The sequence below is a fragment of the Perca fluviatilis genome, chromosome 22 (genome assembly GCF_010015445.1).
Source record: "Perca fluviatilis chromosome 22, GENO_Pfluv_1.0, whole genome shotgun sequence".
Lineage (NCBI taxonomy): Eukaryota > Metazoa > Chordata > Actinopteri > Perciformes > Percidae > Perca > Perca fluviatilis.
In genome coordinates this window covers 25667643-25692081 of record NC_053133.1, presented here as the reverse complement: position 1 = coordinate 25692081, position 24439 = coordinate 25667643, and the positions used below count along the sequence as shown (strand labels likewise).

Sequence of the window (24439 nt, the reverse complement as noted above, 5' to 3'; positions counted from 1 at the left end):
GTACACAGTCTGTTCCTCAACACGCTGGACACAAAGTAGGACTCACATTCTGGGAGACTTAAAGGAACACGCCGACTTATTGGGAATTTAGCTTATTCACCGTAACCCCCAGAGTTAGACAAGTCCATACATACCCTTCTCATCTCTGTGTGTGTTGTAACGCTGTCTGACGCCCCCACCGCTAGCCTAGCCTAGCACAGAACAGGCAGGTGAATGGTTCCAACTAGCCTACTGCTCCGAATTGTGACAAAAGTGACAAAATAACTCCAACATGTGCCCTTTACAGCATGTTGTGATTAGAGTCATTAGCGAACGTAACGAAACATGGACAGCCATCTTCTATCAGTAAACAAACCGGGAACTATATTCTCAGACAGGCTTGCTGCCAGCATATCACTCCGCCCAAGTACTATATTCTTCCACCTGAGAATATAGTTCCCGGTTTGTTTACGGTTAGAAGACGGCTGTGTCTCATGTTACGTTGTTTTTTGTACACGCTGTGACTATACAAATCACAACATGGAAATAGGAACATGTTGGCGTTATTTTGTCACTTATTGGGAGCAGTAGGATTACTGGAACCATTCACCTGCCTGTTCTGTGATGGGCTGATGCCGCTGGAGCCGTCAGACAGCGTTACAGCACGCAAGAAGATGAGAAGGGTATGTATGGACTTGTCTAACTCTGGGGGTTACGGTGAATAAGATAATAAGTCCCAATAAGTCAGCATGTTCCTTTTAAATGTAAAATTATCCTCCAAATGGGGTCAATAACAATCCTACAAGTCTGGTATCGGAGGTATCGGTTTTATTGGTTGGAGTTTGTCACATTTGGGAACAAAATCGTATAGTTTTTTTGTGTTGCAACATTTAAAACGAGACATGTACATTCTGTAACATCGCCTAAGAAGATTTTTGTCTCACAATATTTCTACAGTTCGGCTTTAACACCTAATTGCTGAATGTAATGCTTAGTTTGTACACAGTCAAAGGATGTGGGAGCTTGCAGGGTCGTGCTCAGGCTGTGGTGTAATTCTGAAAGTTTTTGATTGTTTTGTATGTTATTTTAAGGTGTATTCAGTATTTCTTTGCGTCTTCCTCTTCTTCTTCTTCTTCTGCAGGACGGTTAGTTTCCGGAGCAGAATTCTGCCTCCAAACTCAGTGTGGATGGAAGACGCCAAAGTGAAAGGACTGGAGATCTGCCACCCTCAGGTGAGAGCAGAAAACAGCATCTTTATGTCCTCGTACGGAGAACTAGTTGAAATTATACCCTCCACTGTTTTTTACTTTGACAGTGCTTTGAGTTTGGTTTTGTTTCTCACATTTGATGGAAACACCACAGTCTGTTCAGTTCATCCTAAAATCCACCAGCCACTAAAGCTGCGTTTCCATCAAAACGCTCTCGTTTAAGTACCTTCAGAACAGCAGGACACGTACTACGCACTAGATAGGTTTTTGCGTTTCCGCCACAGACGGTACTCTTAAAGCTATAGCGCGTGGTTTCTGCCCGCAACAACACTGTCGGCACGTCCACATGATACAAGCCTTCCGTGACCGCGCACCCACAATCTTCTGAACATACTGAGAAACACAGAGAGAGTTGTGTGGAGCTGATCGTCTTAATTAGCTTTGTAGCAGCTAATTTGGCAACTGCTTGAATGTAACGGACGTTCATTAATATCTAAAAGTTACGAACTAGAGCTTTAAGCGCCGTTCTATTGGTGCCATCTGGAACTTTTGACAATGGAAACACAAGAATAACCCAACGAACTGAACTAAACCGGACCGCTTGGTGGGAATGAGGCTTAACACTGGGTCCGCCAGGCTCTTTTGGGGTACTATTTTCTCTAAATCCCACGCCCAAGAGCGCCGTCTGTATCCTCTTGTTGGTGCTGATGGGCTGTTAACGCGTTTCCATCTCTATAGCTGCAAGGACATCAATGGATACCAGCCTGCACACACAGCCAGGTTAGCTTATCCTACAGCTTGAACCTACGTACAACTGGTATAGTCCTTTTTTTTTTTAAAGGTCCACTGTGTAGTGTTTTAAGTATTTCAGTAGCTCAAATCAATGTCTTCATTCATAAATATGTCCTCATTGGTGTAAAATGACCTTTGCCAATGATCTGACTTATCCTCGTAAGCGAAGAATTTCTTCTCTGTATTTACGTCGGACGCATGAGTCCAAGGAGGCTTCCATGTCGTTCCGCCATTTTGAAAAACTCTAATGGCTGAGAGGGACATAGAGCACTAGCGTACCTGTCTCGCTAATCCACAACGCGTTTTCGTTCAGAGTCAGCGTCACGTGACTGAAACCAGCTGAAACGGAGAAGGAGATCAGCGAGAGGCGCTTTTCGCTGTCCTGGCAACATTTGAAAGCCTGCACTGCCCTTTAGTTCATAACGGAGGATCGGACTTATGCCGAGCCACGGGAGAAGGACTCCTCGTCACCAAAAAAAGTGAAAATCGGGAGAAATGTTGTCGTAGCTTCTTGGTACATAACGGCTACCGTAGTTGCAACACACATTTGAAAAAGCGAGGTGCTAGAGAGCACTATTCGCTTGAATTCCAAATACAATTTCACCGCTAGAGAAATTCCTACACAGTGGACCTTTTAAGATGATCTATTTGGCATTTTAGGTCTTTATTGATAGGACAGCTCAAACAGGCAGCAAAGGGCCGCAGGTCGGACTTGAACCAGGTGAGCTACCCAGGCACCCCAACTGGTATGGTCTTAGCGGTGTAAAATGTGCTATTTAGATTTAGAAAATATATTTTCACGCAACTCGTTGCAGTAGTAGTCCATGGCAAAGCGAAAGTACCGTAGCCTATGGGACAACATCTCAAACAATTGCTGTCTTGTTTTGGTTAGTTTGCTGTCCGTTTTGTCAAAAGAATATTTAGGTTTTACGTTTATCCTGATTTATCTGTTATCTCTTTCTGAGTTGTAAGCATCTTAAAACCTAAAAGGTGTGAAACTATTTCCTCTTAAAAGAACAATCAATTTCAGCATTTTTATTTTGGCAAGTAAACTAAAGCAAGGGTCCTCAACGTTTTTTAAGCCAAGGACCTCTTAACTGAAAGTGAGATGGAGCAGGGACCCCCTACTACATATACTGTATAAAATTAAGTTGCATAATAAACTGAGCCTACAATAACGTGAATGGCGGCCTAAAGCATTTATACATACCTTTTAACGTGATTTACACCTAATGCTAAGCTATTAAAATAGCCTAATTGTTGGCATGGTTTTATAAATCATGTTTTAATGTTAAAACATACATGCATGTGGGAAAGTGAATCCTTAGAATGAAGTGCATCTGTGGATTGCCGTAGTGACCACCTAGGCCAGTAAGCAGTGGGGATTTATATTTGCTTAAAATATGTTGGATTCATGTTAGGACTTTTTAAATTTCTGAAAAACCTTTCCAAAATTAACAATAATTTGGAGCCCCCCCTGCATTGACTCTGAGGACCCCCCTGTTGAAGATCCCTGAACTAAAGGGTAAATATAATCACAAATGATGTTGCAAATGATTACAGTATCGCATTTGTCTAAAGAAAAGAGCAACAATACAAAGTTTGTATTCATCTCTCCATCTTTGCGCCGCGTGTCGTTCAACAGAAAACCTTGGAGGAGGTTTCTGTGAGCAGCTCCCGCAAACAAATCGTTTACACCTCGTCCAATCCTTCTTTTGTTTTACGTCGCGAGTGCATGTGCCCGCTGAATGTTGAACGGTGGTATGCAGATTAGTTTCTATGTCCCATTCATTATCTCAATGCACTATTGGGGCCATTATGCGAATGCATCAATCCGGCTGCCGGAGGAGAGTAGCATCGTTAATCTGCGGTCCTCCTGGTGACTAAAGGCAGCTTTTTGCATGAAAAAAAAACACAGCAGAAACTAATCTATTCGCTTTTTCTAAATGTAATTCTATCATTTTATATAACAGCGTATAGACATTTGCAGAGTAGACTTTCTCTGGCGTCTTTTAACGCCCACTAACACATGGCACACTACTCTCTTATTCAACACGCTCAGGTGTGTGGGTGTGTTTCTTTTGTGTGGGTGTGTGTGTGTGTGTGTGTGTGTGTGTGTGTGTGTGTGTGTGTGTGTGTGTGTGTGTGTGTGTGTGTGTATGTGTGTGGGTGTATGTGAGGGATTAGATAGACTAGACATTCCTCAGAAATGTGTGTACTTGCGGTTTAAAAGGTCTCACAACCTCTGAACCTGGAGCAAGAAGCTGTGTGTGTGTGTGTGTGTGTGTGTGTGTGTGTGTGTGTGTGTGTGTGTGTGTGTGTGTGTGTGTGTGTGTGTGTGTGTGTGTGTGTGTGTGTGTGTGTGTGTGTGTGTGTGTGTGTGTGTGTGTGTGTGTGTGTGTGTGTGTGTGTGTTTTACTATATTCATGGGGTCCAAAAAACGGGGAATACAGTGTACTTGTGGGGTCTGCACAGCCTTGTGGGGCCCAAAATGCTGGACCCCACAAGGTTAAAGGGCTGTTTGAGGGTTAAGACTTGGTTTGGTTTTAGGATTAGGGTTAGAATTAGGTTATGGTTAGGGTTAGGGTAAGGGTTAAGGTTAGGCATTTAGTTGTGATGGTTAAGGTGAGGGTAAGGGTTAAGGTTAGGTATTTAGTTGTGATGGTTAAGGTTAGGGTAAGGGTTAAGGTTAGGTATTTAGTTGTGATGGTTAAGGTTAGGGTAAGGGTTAAGGTTAGGTATTTAGTTGTGATGGTTAAGGTTAGGGTAAGGGTTAAGGTTAGGCATTTAGTTGTGATGGTTAAGGTTAGGGTAAAGGTTAAGGTTAGGCATTTAGCTGTGATGGTTAAGGTTAGGGTAAGGGGCTAGGGAGTGCATTGTGTGTGTGTGTGCGTGTGTGCGCGTGTCGGAGGTCATATGAGAAGAATAAATGCACTTAATACAGTATACATCCTTTTTACATCATGCCTTGTTAAACGTTACCGACCCCCTCATAACTTCCCCGGTTTGTGTGTGTGTGTGTGTGTGTGTGTGTGTCTGTCTGTGTGTCTCTGTGTCTGCGCGCCAGGAGAGGAACATCTTCAACAGGATATTTGGAGGTTTTCTGATGAGGAAAGCCTACGAGTTGGGCTGGGCCAACGCCTGCTCCTTCGGGTGAGAGCTTTTTAAGAGAAGATGATGCTGAAGAGAGAATGGGCCTCATGTTTCAAAGCAGAATATTGCTTTTAAGCTTAAGATGTTAAAGTGCTTGTTGTTCTTCCCCGGTATGTGCTGCAGAGGATGTCGACCCAGTCTGGTGGCTGTTGACGATATCCTCTTCCAGAAACCCGTGGACATCGGCTCGCTGCTGCTGCTCTCATCACAGGTTTGATTGTTTGAGGCATACTGAAGGCTTAAGGCTACTTCCACACCACTACGTCTTTGTTAAAAAAACAAACAAATATATTTTGCCACATTCACGCCTCGTCCACACTTCGCTGGTGTTTCCGAGCCCCTAAAACGGAGATTTTGGTTTGAAAACTCTGGGGTTGCTTTGTAGTCTGGACGGACACAAACAGAGTCTTATCGCTTAGTGAGCTTACACACCTTTCAGTAACTGTTCCACCTTTTCTTAAAAAACCCTTTGGGTTATCTGGTCAAAAAGATTCGTAGAGTAGTTCTGCTACTGGAGCTAAAACCCTGGCATGGACAGAGGTTTCAAAACGCTGCTTAAAAAGGAAAACGTAGCCGTGTAGATGTAGCCTCAGTGTGTGTGTGTATGTGTGATTGTTTCTCAGTGATTGACCACACAGTTTTTGTGTGTGTGTGTGTGTGTTTGTATTTTCAGGTGTGTTACACACAGGGGAATCACATCCAGGTCAGAGTTCACAGCGAGGTGTTTGACCCTCTGACCCGCCAGCACAACACCACCAACGTCTTCCACTTCACCTTCTTTTCTGACCGCGACGTCCCCAACATCATCCCAATGACATACGGAGGTGAGCGCACACACACACACACACACACACACACACACACACATACACAGCGCCTATATGCAAATGGAGATGATGTACAGGCTTGTTTGCGTATAGAGCGGAGAAGTAAGATCCTAACAAGTAGTCACTCAGGATGCATTTGCAGAAAGGTGGGAACACACCTGTACTTAAACCTGTCCACTTGTGATCGGATCACTCAGATCGGATTTTAATACCAAGTGGGAATGTGTCCTCAGTTTCAGCCACTAAATCAGTTGTCCTCTCTGTAGTCTTCTTAGGGCCGGGACACATTTAGCCGACGGCCGACCGTTGACAGAAAATCCCGTCGATATGATCAGTCGCGTCCCCGAGGTCCAAAAAACTGCCACAGAACACACCAAAAAGACGAGAGGAGACGAGACGTAATACGTCTCTATAGCAGCAGGCAGCGCTAATCTGTAATGTTGCCCAAGAAATGAAAACCGGCAGCTGATTGGACGAACGCGTCACATGGGTTTGTTTTCTCCGGAAATTCAGAGCCAGACTGTCATGGCGGCTCGTTCAGAATACGATCTCATATTGGACTAAAATAGTTCACCGAAACATGTTTCTGAAAACATTTAAAGAGAGAAATAGGCCGTGTGTGTGTGTGTGTGTGTGTGTGTGTGTGTGTGTGTGTGTGTGTGTGTGTGTGTGTTTGTGCAGTTGCTGAATCTGTCTTCATTTCAGATCAACAAAGGTCAGTTTAAAAGATTTTCCTCAGATTTTGAGAGACTCTAGTCACGCTCATCCCGCTCGTCATTTCCGGGTGAGTCCCGACTGCCCTGCCGGCGACCGAACTCGTCAGGTCGGCCAAAATGAACGCCGACAGACCCCCAGACTGACGACGGCACGGGAGACACCGAACAGACTCGAGTCACCGACCTCGCCAGACTGTCCCACGGCCGATTATCGGCCTGATGTGTCCCGGCCTTTAGCTGTTTTGCGTCTTGAATAATGTCCATTTCTCCCAGTTTTCTTCCATCCGTGTCAGTTTATTTATTTTTTATCAGGACTTTTACTCATAGTAGAGTATTTCTACTTTTAACTGAAGTAAAAGATCTGAATACTTTTTCCACTACTGTACTGGCCTTTTTGTAAGACACTCGTAAATATGAACACTGCATGGGGGGGGGGATATTGGGTGAAATTGGGGGCTGTTACTCTCAGGAAACAGACAGAAATTAATGCTTTTTTTCCCTTTGTTTTTTATGAAAAAAAGTTTTAAAGTATTTCTGATTCTGAAAAGAAAAGTTAAAAAGATGACAAAACCTTCTGACTCTTGCAGGTTGAAGAATTGTCAGATTACGTTACAATCTGAAAAATATTTGATGCTGTTGTTTTTGTGTTTTTATGACAGAGTCGATGCTTTACCTGGACGGGAAGAGACACTTCAATCAGACTGTGGAGCCCTGAACGCAACATGTCTGCTGCCTGCCAAAACCTCTGTGTGTGTGTGTGTGTGTGTGTGTGTGTGTGTGTGTGTGTGTGTGTGTGTGTGTGTGTGTGTGTGTGTGTGTGTGTGTGTGCGTGCTTGTGCGCGTGTGTGTGTGTGTGCGTGTGCGTGCATGTGTGTGTGTCGGAGGTCAATTGAGAAGAATAAATGCACTTCATACAGTATACATCCTTTTTACATCACGCCTTGTTAAACCTTACAGACCCCACATGGTAACCATGTTTGATTCTTGTTACTTTATGTGTTCCGGTATCGTTTACTGTATATTTTATTTCCTCTTTGTTTCACAGTTGTAACCAAGGTTACAACAACCAGGCGGCTCGTTTGACAGCCAGTCAGCGTTTACAACTTCTCAACATTTAAACGTTTTCCTGGCCTTGTCATAACCTCATTTATTCCTGATTGCTTTACGGTTTTTATATTCCACTGTCGCTTATACGCACACAACTTTTCTTTACTTTTATTTTATAATGAATGGCAAGCTTTATTCTGAATGTGTCAGGCTGCTGCGAGATGGAGGAGGGAGCATTTTTCTGGCCTTACGTCATGTATTTACTCAAATGCAATAAATGAATTCTTATTTATGCTGACTTCACAGTCTTCTCGTGTCTTTGCTTTCATTACGTTTGATACAAGAGACCTTTGTTGGGTAAATATGAAATAAAACTTAAAGGGAGCTTTTGTCACATTTGAGGAAATAACCCCCAGTGATGTAATAGTGATGTCATTGAGGTTATTTATCTCATCTTTGGCTTTAAATTTAAAAACGCACATGAAAAGACTCACAGCAACTTCATTATTTATCACTGCAACCGACCCAGACTGATGAGCGAGACAATGAGACTGTTGTGATATAATTTCTCATCATAAAAGAGATGTGAAGAAATAGAAATATTTTTTTCAGAACAAAAATATATTTTAGATTAATCAAGCTCAATCATGCTCATCTATCTATCTATCTATATATATCACACACATATATTATTATTTTTAATGTATATCCTATTTAAATATTTCTGCTTTACAGCTTATTTACAATTTATTTTTAAATAAACAAGATGCTTATCATCCATAACGATTTTCAATAACTGTCAGAGAATCTAGAGCAAAATAAATCTGAGTTTATACTGCTAAATATACAGAACAATTTAAAATATCCTGCTTTGTAATCTTTAATCTGCCTGTAGCACTTAAAATATGTTGCTTTAATTAATCCTAATGACTAAATTTCCAGATGTTACTTCTTTTGGTTTGCATTAATGTTTTTATCCTTTGTTTATACATTTTTTAATTGTAAACAACGATGTTTTTTTGTATTGAATTACATTTTAAAATGCATTTCGGGCAGCTATATAAACCTCGGAGGAACCGATGTTCATTGCAGCCAGTGTTCACCCGGGGCCATTTCTCAGACGGACACTAACACGGATTTAGAACCTAGCAGCAGCGATTACCGTCCACCGTTTTAATCCCTTCAGAGCCGGCTCGTCGCTTCAGTAGCATGAAAAATATGTTAACCATTATCTCTAACGCACTTTGTAGGATCACTGGCAGGAATGTGGTGAGTGTTTTGGGGGTAAACGTCGAGCTGGGGGCCGCTTCTGAGTGATGCTAACAGTTAGCTAGCCTGGTTTTGTTTGCCTTGGGGCTGACCTTGTGAGCAGGTAGCATATTAGCCACATGGGCTAGCTAGGCTATCTCTGGCTTTGCATTTTGCATGTGGTGGTCAAATATATATAATGCATATAATTTGTGTTTGCTTAGTGTTGACTAAAAAGGTAATTTAAACGAGGGCATGGCTGAACTGAGAAGCTACACACTTTCGGTGTCTTTATTTGACTTTCTGTCTCTGTAATTGATCTCTAATTAGTCTGTGTGTCTGTGATGGGGGGCGCCTTCATCAGAAAGCTTTTACTGATTCAGATGCACTGATTTGATGAATACTGACCAATATCGGGGTTTAAAACTAACACGATGCTAAATTTAGCTTTGGTTTAGCAGAGAGAACGAAATATTGCATAAATATAATAATGGAAGGAATAGAAATATGACCTAATAATGGTAGCGGTGGGCGTCGAGCAGGACCAAGGCAGCAGCCACGGTCCTGGGCTAATTTAGTCCACATTTGACAAGTCTAGGTATAGTGGTTTTGGATCAGGACCTGGTCTAATGTGGTCTACATAGGAAAACAATTTGAAATCTCCCTTTTTATTGCGTTCTCATAGACAAAGCTTTCACAAATCTTTTTTAGACCTAATTAATAATGTACCTTAATGACAATATGTCAATACAGTGAGAAGTTAAAAAAAAAAAACTGAGGATCAGTCACTCAGCAATGTAAACTAGGTTTTCCTGCTGAATCGGACATTTCTAAGTTCCCCTTAAATTTCCCCTTAGGCCAACCGTCGGCAGAAAAGCCAGTCGGGCTGATCAGTCTCCCCAAGTTGGTCCAAAAAAGTGCCTCAGAACACACGAGACGTAATACGTCTCCATAGCAGCAGCAGGCGGCGGCGCTAATCAAGAAATTAAACCGGCAGCTGATTGGACGAACGCTTCACGTGGGTTGGAAATTTAAAGCCAGACTGTCATGGCGGCTCGTTAAGAATACGATCTCATATCGTACTAAAATAGTTTACTGAAAAAACGTGTTTCTGAAAACATTTGAAGAGAGAAATGGGCCGTGCAGCTGCTGAATCGGTCTTCATTTCAGATCAACAAAGGTCAGTTTAAAAGATTTTCCTCAGATTTTGAGAGACTCTAGTCACGCTCATCCTGCACCCCGTTTCCGGGTTAGCTTTCCACCAATCAGATTGGTCATTTGAGTCCGGCTGCCGGCAGTGCCCGCCCCACCTATTTATACATGTAAAATCTGCCTAAATGAAGTCTGACGGACGCACAACGGCACTGAACTGACTCGAGCCACTGACCTCGCCCGACTGTCCAACGGCCGGTTATCGGCTCGGTGTGTCCGGGCCTTTTAACTGCCGAATCGGAAGCCAACTTCAGCGTCCAGGTGTCGCCACAATCCAAAGAAATCCAAAACAAAATATTTCATACTTGGGTCTACTCTACAATACGGCAAATTACATGAAATAAAATTATCAAATAGATTCTCAAAGCAACGAACAGTGTCATGTCGGTGAAAAGCTACCTATTATGCATTTGCACAAAAAACTTAATAATAATAATAATTATTAAAAATAATGTATTAAACTTAAAAAAAATATTGGTTTGAATTAGAAGATATTGGGTTCAGTTAAAAGCTTCATCAGTGCACCTGTAATCACTGTGATTGGTCAATAGCAAAAGCTATCTCCTTGGCAACAGCATGTTGTGTCTGTGTTGTGTTTTTTCAGTAGCAGCAGAGATCCTACAGTCTTGTGATTTTTGGCAAACATCAGCTCCAATTGGATAAAACGGTACGCAATAGATACTTCGAAAGAGGATACTTGTTATTTATACTTCTGTTATTTTAGTTTTTAACAAACTTTGAGACTAAAAACAAACACGTGTGTGTGTGACTGTAGGAACTCTGTTGTTTTTACAGCTTTGTGTTGGGAAAAGCAGAAGTCTTTGCTTTCGCTCTCCGACTTCCACTCCCTCTTTATCACTCTTTCACGCACACATACGCCACAATCCCTATTCATTTCTTGCTTTTCTCCCTCCTCTCCCCCCTTCTCCCCTCGCCTGAACCCTAGGGAGCCCAAACAGTGTCCGAGGTAAGCAGCTCGTTGCCCTGCTGATGTTGGTGTGTAGGTCCGGTCCTACGCTTCCTTCGCTCTGCGCTGATGTTTCCTGAAGGCGCTGACGCACCAAAAGGCCGTCGGACCGATCATTCGGCTCCCGTTGGTCCGAGAAGTCTTGAGCGTACGTTCCACACAAGACGTAATACATCTCCATGACAACAGGCGACGCTAATATCTTTATTGTCGCCCAAAAAAAAAAAACTGGAAATGACGAACGCGTGAAGTGGGTCTGGCTTCTCCCGAATTTCAAAGCCAGACCATAATGGCGGGCGGTTCGTTCGGCATACGATCTCCTATTTTACGAAAATAGTTCCCCGAAACGTGTTTCTGAAAACATTTTAAGAGAGAAATAGGCCGCGCAGTCGCTGAATCTGTCGTCATTTCAGATAGACAAAGGTCAGTTTGAAAGATTTTCCTCAGATTTTGAGAAGCGTTCGTCATGCTCATCCCGCTCGTCCTTTCCGGAGAGTATTTTAACATAAGTGCACTGATTCGCTAGTCAAGGGCTAGCACTCCACCAATCAGATTAGCCATTGAGTCCGATTCAACAAGTCAAATTAAAGCAGACGGCGACGAACACACCGAACTGACTCGAGTCAGCGCCCTCGCCAGACTGTCCGACGGCCGATTATCAGGTTGGTGTGTCAGCGCCTTAAGGAGCGCCTCTAAAGTGCTTCTAAACCAGGAAGTAAAACAATAGGCCTTACGTTATTGTTTCTCTTACTTAGAATGCAACCAATCAAGACTTTTAAATGTTTTAGTGTAATTTTCCTTTTTTAATTATTTGGATTTAATTTAAAATGTCAATTTCAAACATCAGTGTTTTTTTTTTTTTTTTGTTTTGTTTTTTTTCACCACACCATAATGTTATTATTAGTATAATCTGTGATGGCACGGTTTAACCTGGTTATCTGGACGGAAAGCTGTTCCAGCGTTTTATTTTTTAACATTGGCACATTTACTGTTCTAGTCATTGCAGGAAACTAACTCTCAATAAGAATTTACTTTGATTAATTCACTTTGTCTCGAAAAAATTTACAATAATTCATATCATTTATATCTCTTAAAAAGAAATATATAATTAACCAGCATTGGTTCTTTTGTCTCGGTTTCTTTTAAAGTTTGGGTAAAATACAATAACAAATATTTTCTAATATCGGACTTGGTTAAGAAGCTCAAGGTTTTCATTTGTCATTTTTGCTTAATAAATAAAATGTGTATTTATATTAAGATCCACAACCACAACTTTTCAGAAGTCCACATAAACGCATTGATTAAAATGGTACACATGACCTCTAACCATTAACCTATTGCTCAGCTACTTTACATTTATTTTTTTGTCAGCCCAGTTAAAAGTAGGATTGGATAATAATGTCTGTCACTTCTTTTTATGTCAGTTTTTATTTTGTGATAATATAATACATTTTACATATATACATGCATATAAAATTGATTGTGTGAGCTTTTCCTGGATAAAATCGGGCAAATTGTGTGAAACAACCAGATGTTAACAGGACAGATCCCTTAATACAAACGTTAAAGGCATTCAAAATGTTGTGCTGATTTTAAAACGATATCCTGTGTAAGGGTAGACACTGTTGGGCTGGTGCCAGACTCCATGTGTGTATTCTGCTTGTTTTAGCCCCTAGAAGTCATCCTGTGTGTGTGTGTGTGTCCATTCTCTGTTTAGCCGCTGCTGTTGTCACCTGTAGATGTCTCCTCCCCTGTAGACTCTGTAGAGCTCCTCTGGCTGTGATCTGGTCTGATTGGTTGGCTCCTGTGTTCCCCCAGTTGCTGATTGACCTGTCAGAGTACGTCAATGTAACTTCGCCGGTGTCGGCGCCCGCCTTGGCACAGGCCCAGGCCCAGCGGCAACCACCTAAACCACCACCAGTCAGTACTAGAGCGCCTGCTGCACAGTTAGTTAGCGCTCAGACCGACCAGCTAGACACACCAGTAAGAACATGAGTAGCATCCTTAATGTGTGTCTGATCACTAACGGGTGGGGGACTTTAACTTGTGGGTTTACAAGCCACTGTGGCCGCTTTTTTTTTTTAATAACTAATAATAATTTCTCGGTTCTGGGTCTTTAATCTCTTTTGGTTTTATTTCTGAGAAATGTATTAAATCACAAACTGAAGATGTGAAATATGGAAAATCTCTTTTTTTTTTTTTTTTTTTTTTAAACGGAAAATCATATTTGTGTTTGTCTTTAAGTCACCTGCATTTATCAATTCATGCATTCACTGTAAAACTAAATCTGCAACTAACAATTACTAATTTCTATCCATGAAATAAACTTTTGTTTTTATTTTTCTGGATTAATAGATTATTCATTCTTTAGTCTAAATACTGTATGTCAGAAATCAGATTTCCTGAACCAAAGCTTACATTTTCTAATGCTCATTTTGTTTGACCCAAAACCCCAAAAATATTTTAAAAAAATTACATAAACAAAGCAGAGAAAAGCAGCAAAACCTGCAAAACCTAACAGCTGTAACTTAAATTTACTCAGATTCAAGTTTTATAAAGTTGGCACTGTAATGTTGGAAAATATTGCTCAGTCCTGCAAATAATTCCTGATCATAGTAATGGACTTGATGTAAAAGTATGCATTGGTTTGGTTTGTTTTTCCTCAGAATACCTGCAGTTTCAGTAATTTATTGTATAGCAGTGACCTGCTGACTCCTGAAATGGCTGCAACAAACAACTTACTTTTTCCCAGAACCACCGAGTTAATGTAGCTGACCCTAAACACTAGCTCTGTTTCCTAGGCTCCATCCAGCTCTCGCTGGATTTCCTCTTCACTGCCGACCAATCGCTGGCTAACTGTGTTTCTAGCTCCACATTTTTAGTTTTGGATCGGTGTGCTGAGCTCTGTACCTCAACAGAGGGGTAACGGAGAAAACATGGGGGGAAATGGAGCATTTCTGTTGGTACGATCCACAACTTTTGACTAATACAAACTGAGCTGGACCGGACTGCTTGGTAGATAGGAGGCTTTTTGAAAGACTCGGCTGGTGGTGTTCTCCCACCCGGTTACTGACTTCCCTACATCACAGACTGCTGTTGTAATCCAGTCTAGGGTGAACCCCCCCCCCCAAAACTCCTCCAAACCTGATCACCAACACCTCCTCAGCCCCACTTACCTTCCTCCACCACCTGCTGTGAAGAGGAGGGCAGCCCTGTCTGTGTTGAAGACTTGTGTGTATGTTCCTTTGTGGCTCAGATGTTTGTGTGTGTGTGTCTTAATGACTAAAGTTTGTTTTTGGTCACCAGGGTACCAGAGTCGTGGTTTCCCGCTCCTTCGCTGACTTCACCTCTCAGGCGACCTTTGACATCAAGGTGGGTCGAAAACGAAGATCAAACCTGACTGCGCAGAAAAACTTTTAGTTTTTAATGCTACAAACTCAGATCGTGACTAATCGCCACTTTAGTTTTGGGAGACCCAACAGGTAGCCGTTTTTTTTTTTTTTTTAAACTATTAAATAACGTTTTTTTTTTTTTCTCCTGGCTGTTCTCTCTCTGCAGAAATGCGACGTGCACCGTCTGGAGGAGGGCCCCCCGCTGAAGGCGGAGCTGACTCGGGACCAGGGGCTGCAGTATTACCGTGTCATGCAGACCGTGAGGCGCATGGAGCTCAAAGCTGATCAGCTCTACAAACAGAAGATCATCAGAGGCTTCTGTCACCTGTATGATGGACAGGTGAGACCACACAGAACCATGTCCCGATTAGGGGATGGGCTGAGTCCGTCCAGAGTGTCTCGCAGCGTGCCAGCCCTTGGCAACGAGTAAAAAAACGCACACAAAAAAAAAAGTCTCTTTCTTAGTCACCTGTTTTACTGAAACAGATTACTCCCATTATCGAACAGTTTTTTTCGTGATCAGTCCTCTTTGTTGCAGCCATTTCACCCCACCATTCTTAAGGTTCTGTTTCTGCCCACCCCTTCTGACAAAGAACAGATCCAAATTCTCTTTCGTACCACAAGCCATAAAAGCTTTAAATCAGTCAGAATAAGCTAGTCGTCCAGCTGGCCTGATCATACACAAGGGTGTATAGTGTACTGTAGCGTGTGATGTATATTTGTCATGTCTTGTCTGTCGGTGTCTGATGCAAGGAGTATTTGTTTGTATCATATGTCTGATGTCTTGTCATAAAGTGCCTTGCGATTGTGCCGCAAACCCAACTGCCCCAACGGGGACAATAAAGTTATCTACTACTACTACTACTACTACTACTACTACTACTACTAAGGCGCTGACCCACCAACCCGAATATCGGCCGTCGGACACCCTGGCAAGGTCGGTGACTCGAGTCAGTTCGCTGTGTTAGTCGCCGTCTGCTTTAATTTGGGCCGACTTGACTTGTTGAATCGGCCAGCGGGCAGTCGGACTCAATGACCAAATTGATTGATTGGTGGAGTGCTAGCCCTTGACTAGCGAATCGGTGCACTTATGTTAAAACACTTACCGGAAATGACGAGCGGGATAAGCATGGCGAACACCTCTTAATCTTTCAAACTGACCTTTTTTGTCAATAAAAAAACCCAGAAATATTCAGCAACTGCGCGGCCGATTTCTCGCTTAAAATGTTTTCAGAAACACATTTCGGTGAACTGTTTCTTAAAGCGCCCATATTATGCTCATTTTCAGGTTCATAACTGTATTTTAAGGTTGTACCAGAATAGGTTTACATGGTTTAATTTTCAAAAAACACCATATTGTTGTTGTACTGCACAGCTCTCTCTCACTGCTGCAGATCCTCTTTTCACCTGGTTTCTGTTTTAGCTACAGAGTGAGACCTCTTCATCTTCTTCTTCTATACTAGCTTTGATTGCACTCGCACATGCGCAGTAGTTCAGATGTAGAGCATGTCAGCTAGCTAACTCTAGAGACAGTAAAAGAGGCTGTTTCTCCAACTTTGGTCAGTTACAAGGCAGGATTAGCTGGGAGACTTCTAAATGAGGGCACACATGTAAGTAGTTCTTTTGTAGATTATGGTGAACTTGTGTGTGTTGTAGCAGTGCTTTGCTATTGAGAACGACGTAGCATGCTAGCGTTAGCCGGCTAACGCTACGAGCTAACGGTTGTGGTTAGCCAGCTCATTTCGGACTGTGACGTCACAGGCCGATTTTGACCAGCTCACTAGGAGACTGAAGGCAGGACACATTCAGAAACCGTATCTCACTCAAAACAGCATGGATGGATTTTTTTCAAAGTCTGTATGTGTGTGGAAGCACCAGAGACACAAAAGAACACCCCAAATCACCAGAAAGTGTTTTTTTCATAATATGGGCACTTTAAACACTCCTTGTTTTGGGAGTTAAACCCTTGTTCTTCTACCTGTTCGTCTTCTCCTGCAGGAAGCATGTGCCGTGGGCATCGAGGCGGCCATCAACCCCTCGGATCACCTGATCACCGCCTACCGCGCCCACGGGTATACGTACACACGCGGTATCGCCATCAAAGAGATCCTGGCCGAGCTCACAGGTGAGAGGGGAAGTTTTGTTTTTAAATCTGAGTGGAGGAATCGTACTTCTTGACTCTCCTGCAGAGCCGTTACTCGTCTTCATCCCTCCTCAGGTCGTAGAGGCGGTGTGGCCAAAGGAAAAGGAGGCTCGATGCACATGTACGCTCCACATTTCTACGGAGGCAACGGCATCGTGGGAGCACAGGTAAACACGCAGCCCAGGAAACATCTGCAGAAATATTTTTAACATGTTTAGTTGTGATTTTATTTACCGTCAATAAGGTGGTCTCCAGATTTTAAAGGGATACGCCACCGTTTGTTGAACTAGGGCTTATCACGGTCTCCCCTAGCTGTAGATAGGTGGGGTCTCCCCTAGCTGTAGATAGGTGAGGTCTCCCCTAGCTGTAGATAGGTGAGGTCTCCCCTAGCTGTAGATAGGTGAGGTCTCCCCTAGCTGTAGATAGGTGGGGTCTCCCCTAGCTGTAGATAGGTGGGGTCTCCCCTAGCTGTAGATAGGTGGGCCAGCGCATTTTTTGCGCACGCATTGTTTTAGTCCGGTGCAACACCGGCAGCACTGCCGCTAGTTAGCTTAGCGTAGTGAATGGAATCCTATGTTGCCGGTTAGCATGTTGTGAGTAAAAGTGAGCCAACAAAAGACAAAAAAAAAAACAACCTTATTACTTGCACTGAGACAAAACATGCGTTGGCCCACCTATCTACAGCCAGGGGAGACCGTGATAAGAACTATTTCAACAAACGGTGGTGTATCCCTTTTTAAGGCATGACGATAAACCCAGATTGTAAAGGAATAGTTCAGCCAAAAACGATATAAATCGTATGTTATACTCTCTTCCTAAAGCTCTCTGTGGTCCCAGAAAAGGTTTCTAACGAATGTCATTAAGAAGAGCAGAGAAAAAAATAAAAGCAAACTGACTTCTACGGAGGCAAATGAGAAAAAAAAAAAAGGATGTTTACAGGACATTTTGGATAACGTTGCACAGGAATTTTCACATTTCAAGAAAATAGCAGGGGGTGTTTTTTTTTTTTTTTCAAATGGAGAACTAAGCTCTCTTAACCAGCTGAGCCTTAATATTTTCTACCAAAGTGAACTCTTTCAATGAAATCTGAGAGAAATAATCTGCAGGTTTTATGATTTTAGTTGAAGCTATAGTGCGTAGTTTCTGTCCCCCATGAGGAATTCTAAGTAATGACGACAAAACTGTCGGTGCGTCTACATGATACAAGCCTTATGTGAATGTAACTGACGTTCATTAATATGAAAAAGTTACACACTAAAGCTTTAACCCCCCACCTACAAAATCGTAACCTTTTAAATTTAACCGGTAACTTCAACTTTTTGTCTCCAAATTGGAGGGGAGTCCCCACAATGTTGGTGTGTTCACACGTTTGTGTCCTCACAAGCCACATAAATGAGTTTTTCTAAAGCTTTAAATGTATTGTGCCTCAAATTTTAAACTCTCTGTGCAAACAGACTTCGACAGAGGCTGAACGAAAAAGGTTGTTTACAAGACATTTGGATGATGCTGTGAATTGTCCAGATTCCTTTAGGAGCCGGCATCGCCCTGGCCTGCCAGTACCAAGGCAACAATCAGGTGTGTGTCGCACTCTACGGAGACGGGGCAGCCAATCAGGTAAATATCCTACAGAGCTCTATAAAAATCCCAGAATAAATGAATATGGATACCTTCCGCGCAACCCAACCCCTGTCCGTTCTCTCCGATCGAATCAGGGCCAGCTGTTTGAGTCGTTCAACATGGCCGCCCTGTGGAAGCTGCCGTGCATCTTCACCTGCGAGAACAATCAGTACGGTATGGGGACGTCGGTGGAGAGAGCGTCAGCCAGCACCGACTACTACAAGAGAGGAGACTTCATACCGGGAATCAGAGTGAGACAAAAACACAGAGAGGGACATAAAAGGGTTAACCATCGGGGGTCTTAGGCGGTAGCTGCAGTGTGTCCGTTGGACCGTACGCTGCAGCTGGCCTGTATGGACCTAGACTAGAACAGGACGAGGCTACCGGCCCGCCCTGGCAGTTGCAGGTGTGAGCATCCATACAGCTGTCTGACGCTCATGTATGATACTGCACACAAATGTTCCCTGTCAGAGTTATCATATCTGATGTTTCTGGATTAATATTCCTGCTGCATTCATGTGTCTGTTGCATTTTCCTGCTGTAGATGTTTAAGGTTGTGCTCATTTTAATGCCTTTTTTTTGTTTTAATTTTTTAATATTGTTGGGTAGTTTAATCTACAGCAATGGATCATATTCTATAAGATAATCACATGTTTGGAGCAGCGCTGTCCTGTGAGAACCATGCATCTCTAAAAACAAATAGTAGAGGCTTTTTAAAGACTATTTGATTAAGAAGTAGAAGAATTTTTTTTCAACACATAGGAGCTACAGATTGACCAATACAGTGTTTTTTTTTTTTGTTTTTTTTTTTCTCGGCTGATACCGATTTTAATAGTTAATGACACGATAACCGATATTTGGAACCGATGTGTATTTACAGTGAAAATGAAAATCTTGAAGTTAAAATTAAGATTTTTGGAATGTTACAACCTCCAACACAAACTTTTGTTTAAATGCTTTAAGAAATTATTTAATGAATGAGAAACTTTGAACATAATAGCCAGTAAGAGTCTGATAGTGTTGTGGGGGGGGGGGGCATTAAGCCAGACTCAGTGGTGAGTGAATCTGAAGAGGGACAGACACAGAGCTGTAGCCGAGCCAAAGTAGACCACTTTTTAATTCAATAACTTTATCGGTTATCAGGCAAATAAAACGCTGATGCAGATAATGTGCAAACTGCCAAACGGCCCGATAATCAGCCTATCCCTAATAGGAACACTGTATCAGTTTATCACAGACATTCAACATCAACACATCTGGAGATGCATGGTTTTCACTGGAAAGGAAGGGGAGGAAAAACTGTCATCAGAAATTACTTATTTCTTATTTTTTTTATTTTTTTAAAGCTGCATCTGCACTAGGATGTTCTTAATAAAATAAAATGTAAAATATACACGCAACAGTCCAGACAGCTGGTTTTGAACCTAAAGGCTGTTAATGTCTTGTGAAGCATAATGGCAAAAGGATTAATGTCCCCTCTTGTTTTGACCGGTTTGCCGTTGTCTGTTCGTCCCGTAGGTGGATGGGATGGATGTCCTGTGTGTCCGAGAGGCTTTCAAGTTTGCTGCAGAACACTGCAGGTCTGGAAAGGTGAGCCGAGCTGCTCTGTGTGAGGAGAAAGGACTAAACTTCTCCCTCTGTGCCTCACGTTAGCTTTCTCTAATCACATGAATGTTTGGTTTTTATCCTGAAGCTTAAAGGACACACCCTGAATCTCCCTGTAGCTTTTTTTTTTTTAAATAAAATAATAAATATAACTCAAAATAACTAAAACTTAAGTAGAGATGTTCCACTTTTTCTTTTCTGATTCCGGTACCTGAACTTGTTTAGAGGCCTATACAGACTGTATTTAAAGTGTCTTTCGTGGTCGGTTAGCTCAGTTGGTAGAGCGGGCGCACATGTGGCGGTTTTCCTGCAGGTCTTCTCTCTCCCCTTTCACATCTCTGCTTTCCTATCCAATAAAGGCAAAAATGCCCAAAAAAAGGTGTCAGTTGGCCGCTGGTATTGGTACATGTTTGAACTAGTTTAAATGTTTGCAATCCGAGAATGTAAATCTTTTGTACTGCTGCAAAAGCTTAAAAATGTCAGTCCAATTCTGAGAGAAAAAGCAGATTATTTTATAAGGTTTACAGCCAGCTGTGAGAAATACGACCTATCGTGTGTTTCAGGGTCCCATTGTAATAGAGCTGAAGACTTACCGTTACCATGGACACAGCATGAGTGACCCGGGCGTCAGGTGAGAAACCTTTTTGTAGCTCCTAAAGGACTTGATCCTCTTATATTTCTTCTTCTCTGGTTCAAGTGTAGAGATGAGAAAAGGATTTTCTTTTTTCTTTTTTTTTCTTAAAATCTTTTTTTTTTTTTTCAGTTTCGTGACATTTGTTGTTGGTGTTTTTGTCTGCACTGTAAATGAAAAAAAATGTGATGTCTGCAACAATGCTTTAAACTCTGATTATTTAATATCAATGCAACGTTTCGACCCTACTGTGTCTTCTTTGCTTTACATTGCATTGATATTAAATATGGGAGTTTAAAGCAGTGTTGCGGACATCACATTTTTTTCGTTTATAGTACTTTAATTTGTCCTGCACCTACCAGAAGGTGGGATGTGCATAAAATTACTTTTATAAAATTGCAAACTTCAATAAAAAGTTAAACTAAATTGTAAAAGAAGCTAAATTAGAAGAAAAAGACCCCGACCAGCTACGACTTATTTTTTATTTTATTTTTTAGAAACTGTAAATGGAATATTTACTTTTATTTTATTAGCTCATATTATGAGCTCATCAGTCAAATATTAAGACATATGTAGGTTATTGGTTTGGTATCTCTTCCGGTTAATGAGCCAGCAGGGCAGTTGGCGTTTGTTCTAACTGTGTGATGCAACTTCCTGTAGCTACCGCACCCGGGAGGAGATTCAGGAAGTGCGCAGTAAGAGTGACCCCATCACCATGCTGAAAGAGCGCATGCTCAGCAACAACATGGCGTCTGTGGAGGAGTTCAAGGTGAACACACACACACACACACACACACACACACACACACACACACCTTGTATCCATTAAAGGCAGAAATGCCCCCAAAAAATAATCTTATACAAAAATGTTTAAAATATACAATTTACTTACATCAGAACAACAAAGACCCACTAATCCTAACTACAGAATGAAACACACGTGATGGTGCATTCAGTTTCACCTCGTAAACTCGTAAGAATCTCAAACTGATTTTTGTAAATTACCCTTCAGCCGTCTAGTGGCTCTTACTGTGGTATTGCTGTCCTTGTGGTGGTGGGGGGGGGGGATAAAAAGTTTAAATCGAATCCTGACACCCCTAGTAACTGTAGCAGTTCATAGTGAACAATCACAATGTGAGAGGAAGAAACTTGAGGTTTAAAATGTAGTTTAACATGTTGTAATTATGAACCTCTGGTTTAAAGGTGCCGTAGGTAGGACTGGGAAGATCCAGGTTTTAGCTAAAAAAAATTTGAACATCGACAACTTCTCAGTCCCTCCCCCCACCCCCACCTTTCTGCTAAAGCCCAAAACTGTCTCTAAGCCCCTCCTCCCACAAGGGAGAATGAATGTGTGTGCATGAGCAGTGATTCACACGCAGTTAGACAACCCCCTCCCCCTGGCCCTGATTGGTGCATCTGAACAGGGAGCGGTGGATTTTTGCAGATCTCACTACAGGCTGTAGGTGGAGCCAGATTTTTTTAATGACCTGCTTCATGTAGTTCTGCTGGAACATGGGGTCAGGTTTCAGCAAATATGACAGAAAGTTAGTTTTATAAGTCTTACCTACTGCACCTTTAACCCTTGTGTTAACGACCAGTTTTTGTTTTATATCAGAAAATATGGGATGTAGAAATGAGCGCTGAAAATGTGTAGAAGAAAAATTTTACAATTTTAAAACGTTGGAAATGGCAAAAACGTACTGGGGGGGGAAGACATCAAAAGCGTCAAGTTTTTTTTTTTTCAAGGTTGACTCCTCTCTGTCCCGTCAGGAAATTGACATTGCGATCCGTAAGGAGGTGGAGGAGGCGGCTCAGTACGCGACGTCGGACCCAGAGCCGCCGCTGGAGGAGCTGTGCAACCACATCTTCAGCAACGACTCGCCGCTGGACGTCCGCGGGACAAACCCCTGGGCCAGGCTCAAGTCTGTCAGCTAGAGACACACACACACACACACACACACACACACACACACACACACACACACACACACACACACACACACACACACACACACACCCCAACCTTCCACCCAGCACTAAACGAAGCCCCTTTAGCTGCACCGACACCCTGACTTTTGAAGAAATAACATCCAGCACCTCCTTCCTCGATGTTGAGATCATTCCGCACCTTAATGGGACTCAGCTTTGACCTGAAACCTCTCAGTGTTATTTATTTATAGTTTTATATAGAAATATTTAAGATGTAGATTTATTCTTTGTCTGTCTGTGTGAGTTTGCTCTGCCGTAAATCTCACCACTCGGTTGGTGTTGGACCTCGAGCCCCGGTCAGCTGCTGCCAGATGTTTGGGGTGTACGAGCAGAGTCTTCAGAGTTCGCTGCGTGTACTTTTAAAAGTATTAAATATTCCAGGGCTACATGTTATACGCACAAAACGTAGTCTTCCTCTTGTCTGTTTTAAGTTCAGTAGGTTTTATATGGAAGCTGGAATAACACTACAGGGCGAAGGACGAGTCCATTTACTCACTTTTGGTGTAAACGCGCATGTTTTGCATCGTTTTGGCCAATCGTCCAAATGAATCGTGTAAACTCGCTGCCTGAACACTCACTCTTTTTGAAACCTGGGTCCCAGGGTGAAAAGAAAATGAGAGTGAACATTTGTTTTGGTACGTGTGGATGTGGTCGAGTAACTCTACTTCGTTTATAATTCACCACATTTCAGAGGGAAATGTACAGTTTATTGGATACTTGTTACTTTACAGAATGAGATTATTAATACACAATATAATTAATAAATCAAATGTGTATTACAGATACAGCCACGCAATATATAAATTAGTCAAAAGAGAGTGAGAGATATATAAATAAATAAATATCAGAGTGCTTCTTGCACCGCTGCATATAAGGTATTTATTTGGAGTTGTACGCACTTATCGTACGAGGATTTCTGAATAATAAAGATGACAGTTGATCAGTGAATCAAAGCCCTGAACTAAATACTCAATCAGCAAAGGTTTTTATCCAAAAAAGGACTTCCAGTAAACTGCAGACCAGCACATCCCAACATTTACCAGCCACTTCACTGCAGTTGTTGAACTCTCCTCCAAATAATCTCTACCGACCGGACTGTGAAAGTAAAATAAATACAGTTCTAGTTTGTTGATTTTTAAAAAGTGGAAAGAAACTGTAGTTTGAAGAGAAACCTTCTTATCTGCTGGAAGATGGATGCACTTTATTTTACAGTTTATCCGCACACATGTTTATGCTGCGTTCCAGTCACTATTTTTAGCCCGTAAGTTAGGGCTTCAAGTCCCGACTCACGACTTGGTAGCGTTCCAGGCAAAGTCACGACAAGTCTGTTTGGTTACGTTTTTATGTACAGCAGATTTGTGCGTCTGATGATAAAATGACATTTGGCACACCGCCAAAGCTGACTAGCTAAACATTTTGCCGCTGGCAGGGTTCAGGTTAGCTACCGAACGTTGGCTAGCGGCTACCTTACATTGACGTTAGCTAGCGTTAGCTGATACTAGCGATTTCTAGTCTGCAACATATTTTGGGCTTCATTTAACAAACACTATTGTATGTGTATTGTTTTGATTACAATGTGCAGAATTACTTTACATTGCCTATTTAGGTCTATTTATTTGTATTTCTCACCGTTAATCACTGGCGTCTGTACAGCATCAACAGGGGGCGCCATTGTTTGTGTGTGTGACTAGGCCTGTCACGATAACAAATTTTGCTGGGCGATAAATTGTCCCAGAAATTATTGCGATAAACGATAATATTGTCATCGAGAGACCATTTGCATCTAATATAATGATAATGGCATAATGCAGGTACACCTTTTTAAAGATCAATACTTTTATTTCTAAAGAATATTTAACACTGGAACTGGAAGACAATATCCACAATATGTCTTTTGATCTCCTTTAGTATGT

The 24439-nt window shown here is 42.0% G+C and overlaps 2 protein-coding genes across 8 annotated transcripts in view; both read left to right on the top strand.

Moving 5' to 3' along the window:
- acot9.1 (acyl-CoA thioesterase 9, tandem duplicate 1) overlaps positions 1–8020 on the top strand; it is a 22582-nt gene extending 14562 nt beyond the window's left edge. For all 3 annotated transcript variants that reach the window (XM_039790602.1, XM_039790601.1, XM_039790603.1), the window contains 6 exons: positions 1–35; positions 1121–1211; positions 5047–5132; positions 5256–5343; positions 5806–5956; positions 7335–8020. The exon at positions 1–35 is cut by the window's left edge and continues 77 nt beyond it. In XM_039790602.1, coding sequence (XP_039646536.1) covers positions 1–35; positions 1121–1211; positions 5047–5132; positions 5256–5343; positions 5806–5956; positions 7335–7390 — 507 coding nt within the window. In that variant the 3' untranslated portion in view covers positions 7391–8020. The remainder of the gene's footprint in view (positions 36–1120; positions 1212–5046; positions 5133–5255; positions 5344–5805; positions 5957–7334) is intronic.
- A 791-nt stretch (positions 8021–8811) lies between these two features.
- Positions 8812–22849, top strand: pdha1b (pyruvate dehydrogenase E1 subunit alpha 1b). Of its 5 annotated transcripts, none has more exons than XM_039790597.1 (13): positions 8812–8991; positions 11129–11149; positions 12968–13132; positions 14456–14521; positions 14708–14881; positions 16540–16666; positions 16760–16851; positions 18206–18298; positions 18397–18552; positions 19820–19891; positions 20470–20537; positions 21198–21306; positions 22308–22849. In XM_039790597.1, exons 1-13 carry the CDS (start codon positions 8932–8934, stop codon positions 22470–22472), a joined length of 1368 nt encoding a protein of 455 aa, XP_039646531.1. In that variant the 5' UTR covers positions 8812–8931; the 3' UTR covers positions 22473–22849. The 5 variants fall into 5 exon arrangements, with proteins under 5 accessions (XP_039646531.1, XP_039646532.1, XP_039646533.1 ...); XM_039790596.1 differs by having other exon boundaries at positions 8840–8991; positions 12907–13132; XM_039790598.1 differs by lacking the exon at positions 11129–11149 and having other exon boundaries at positions 8813–8991.
- The last annotated feature ends 1590 nt before the right edge of the window (positions 22850–24439 follow it).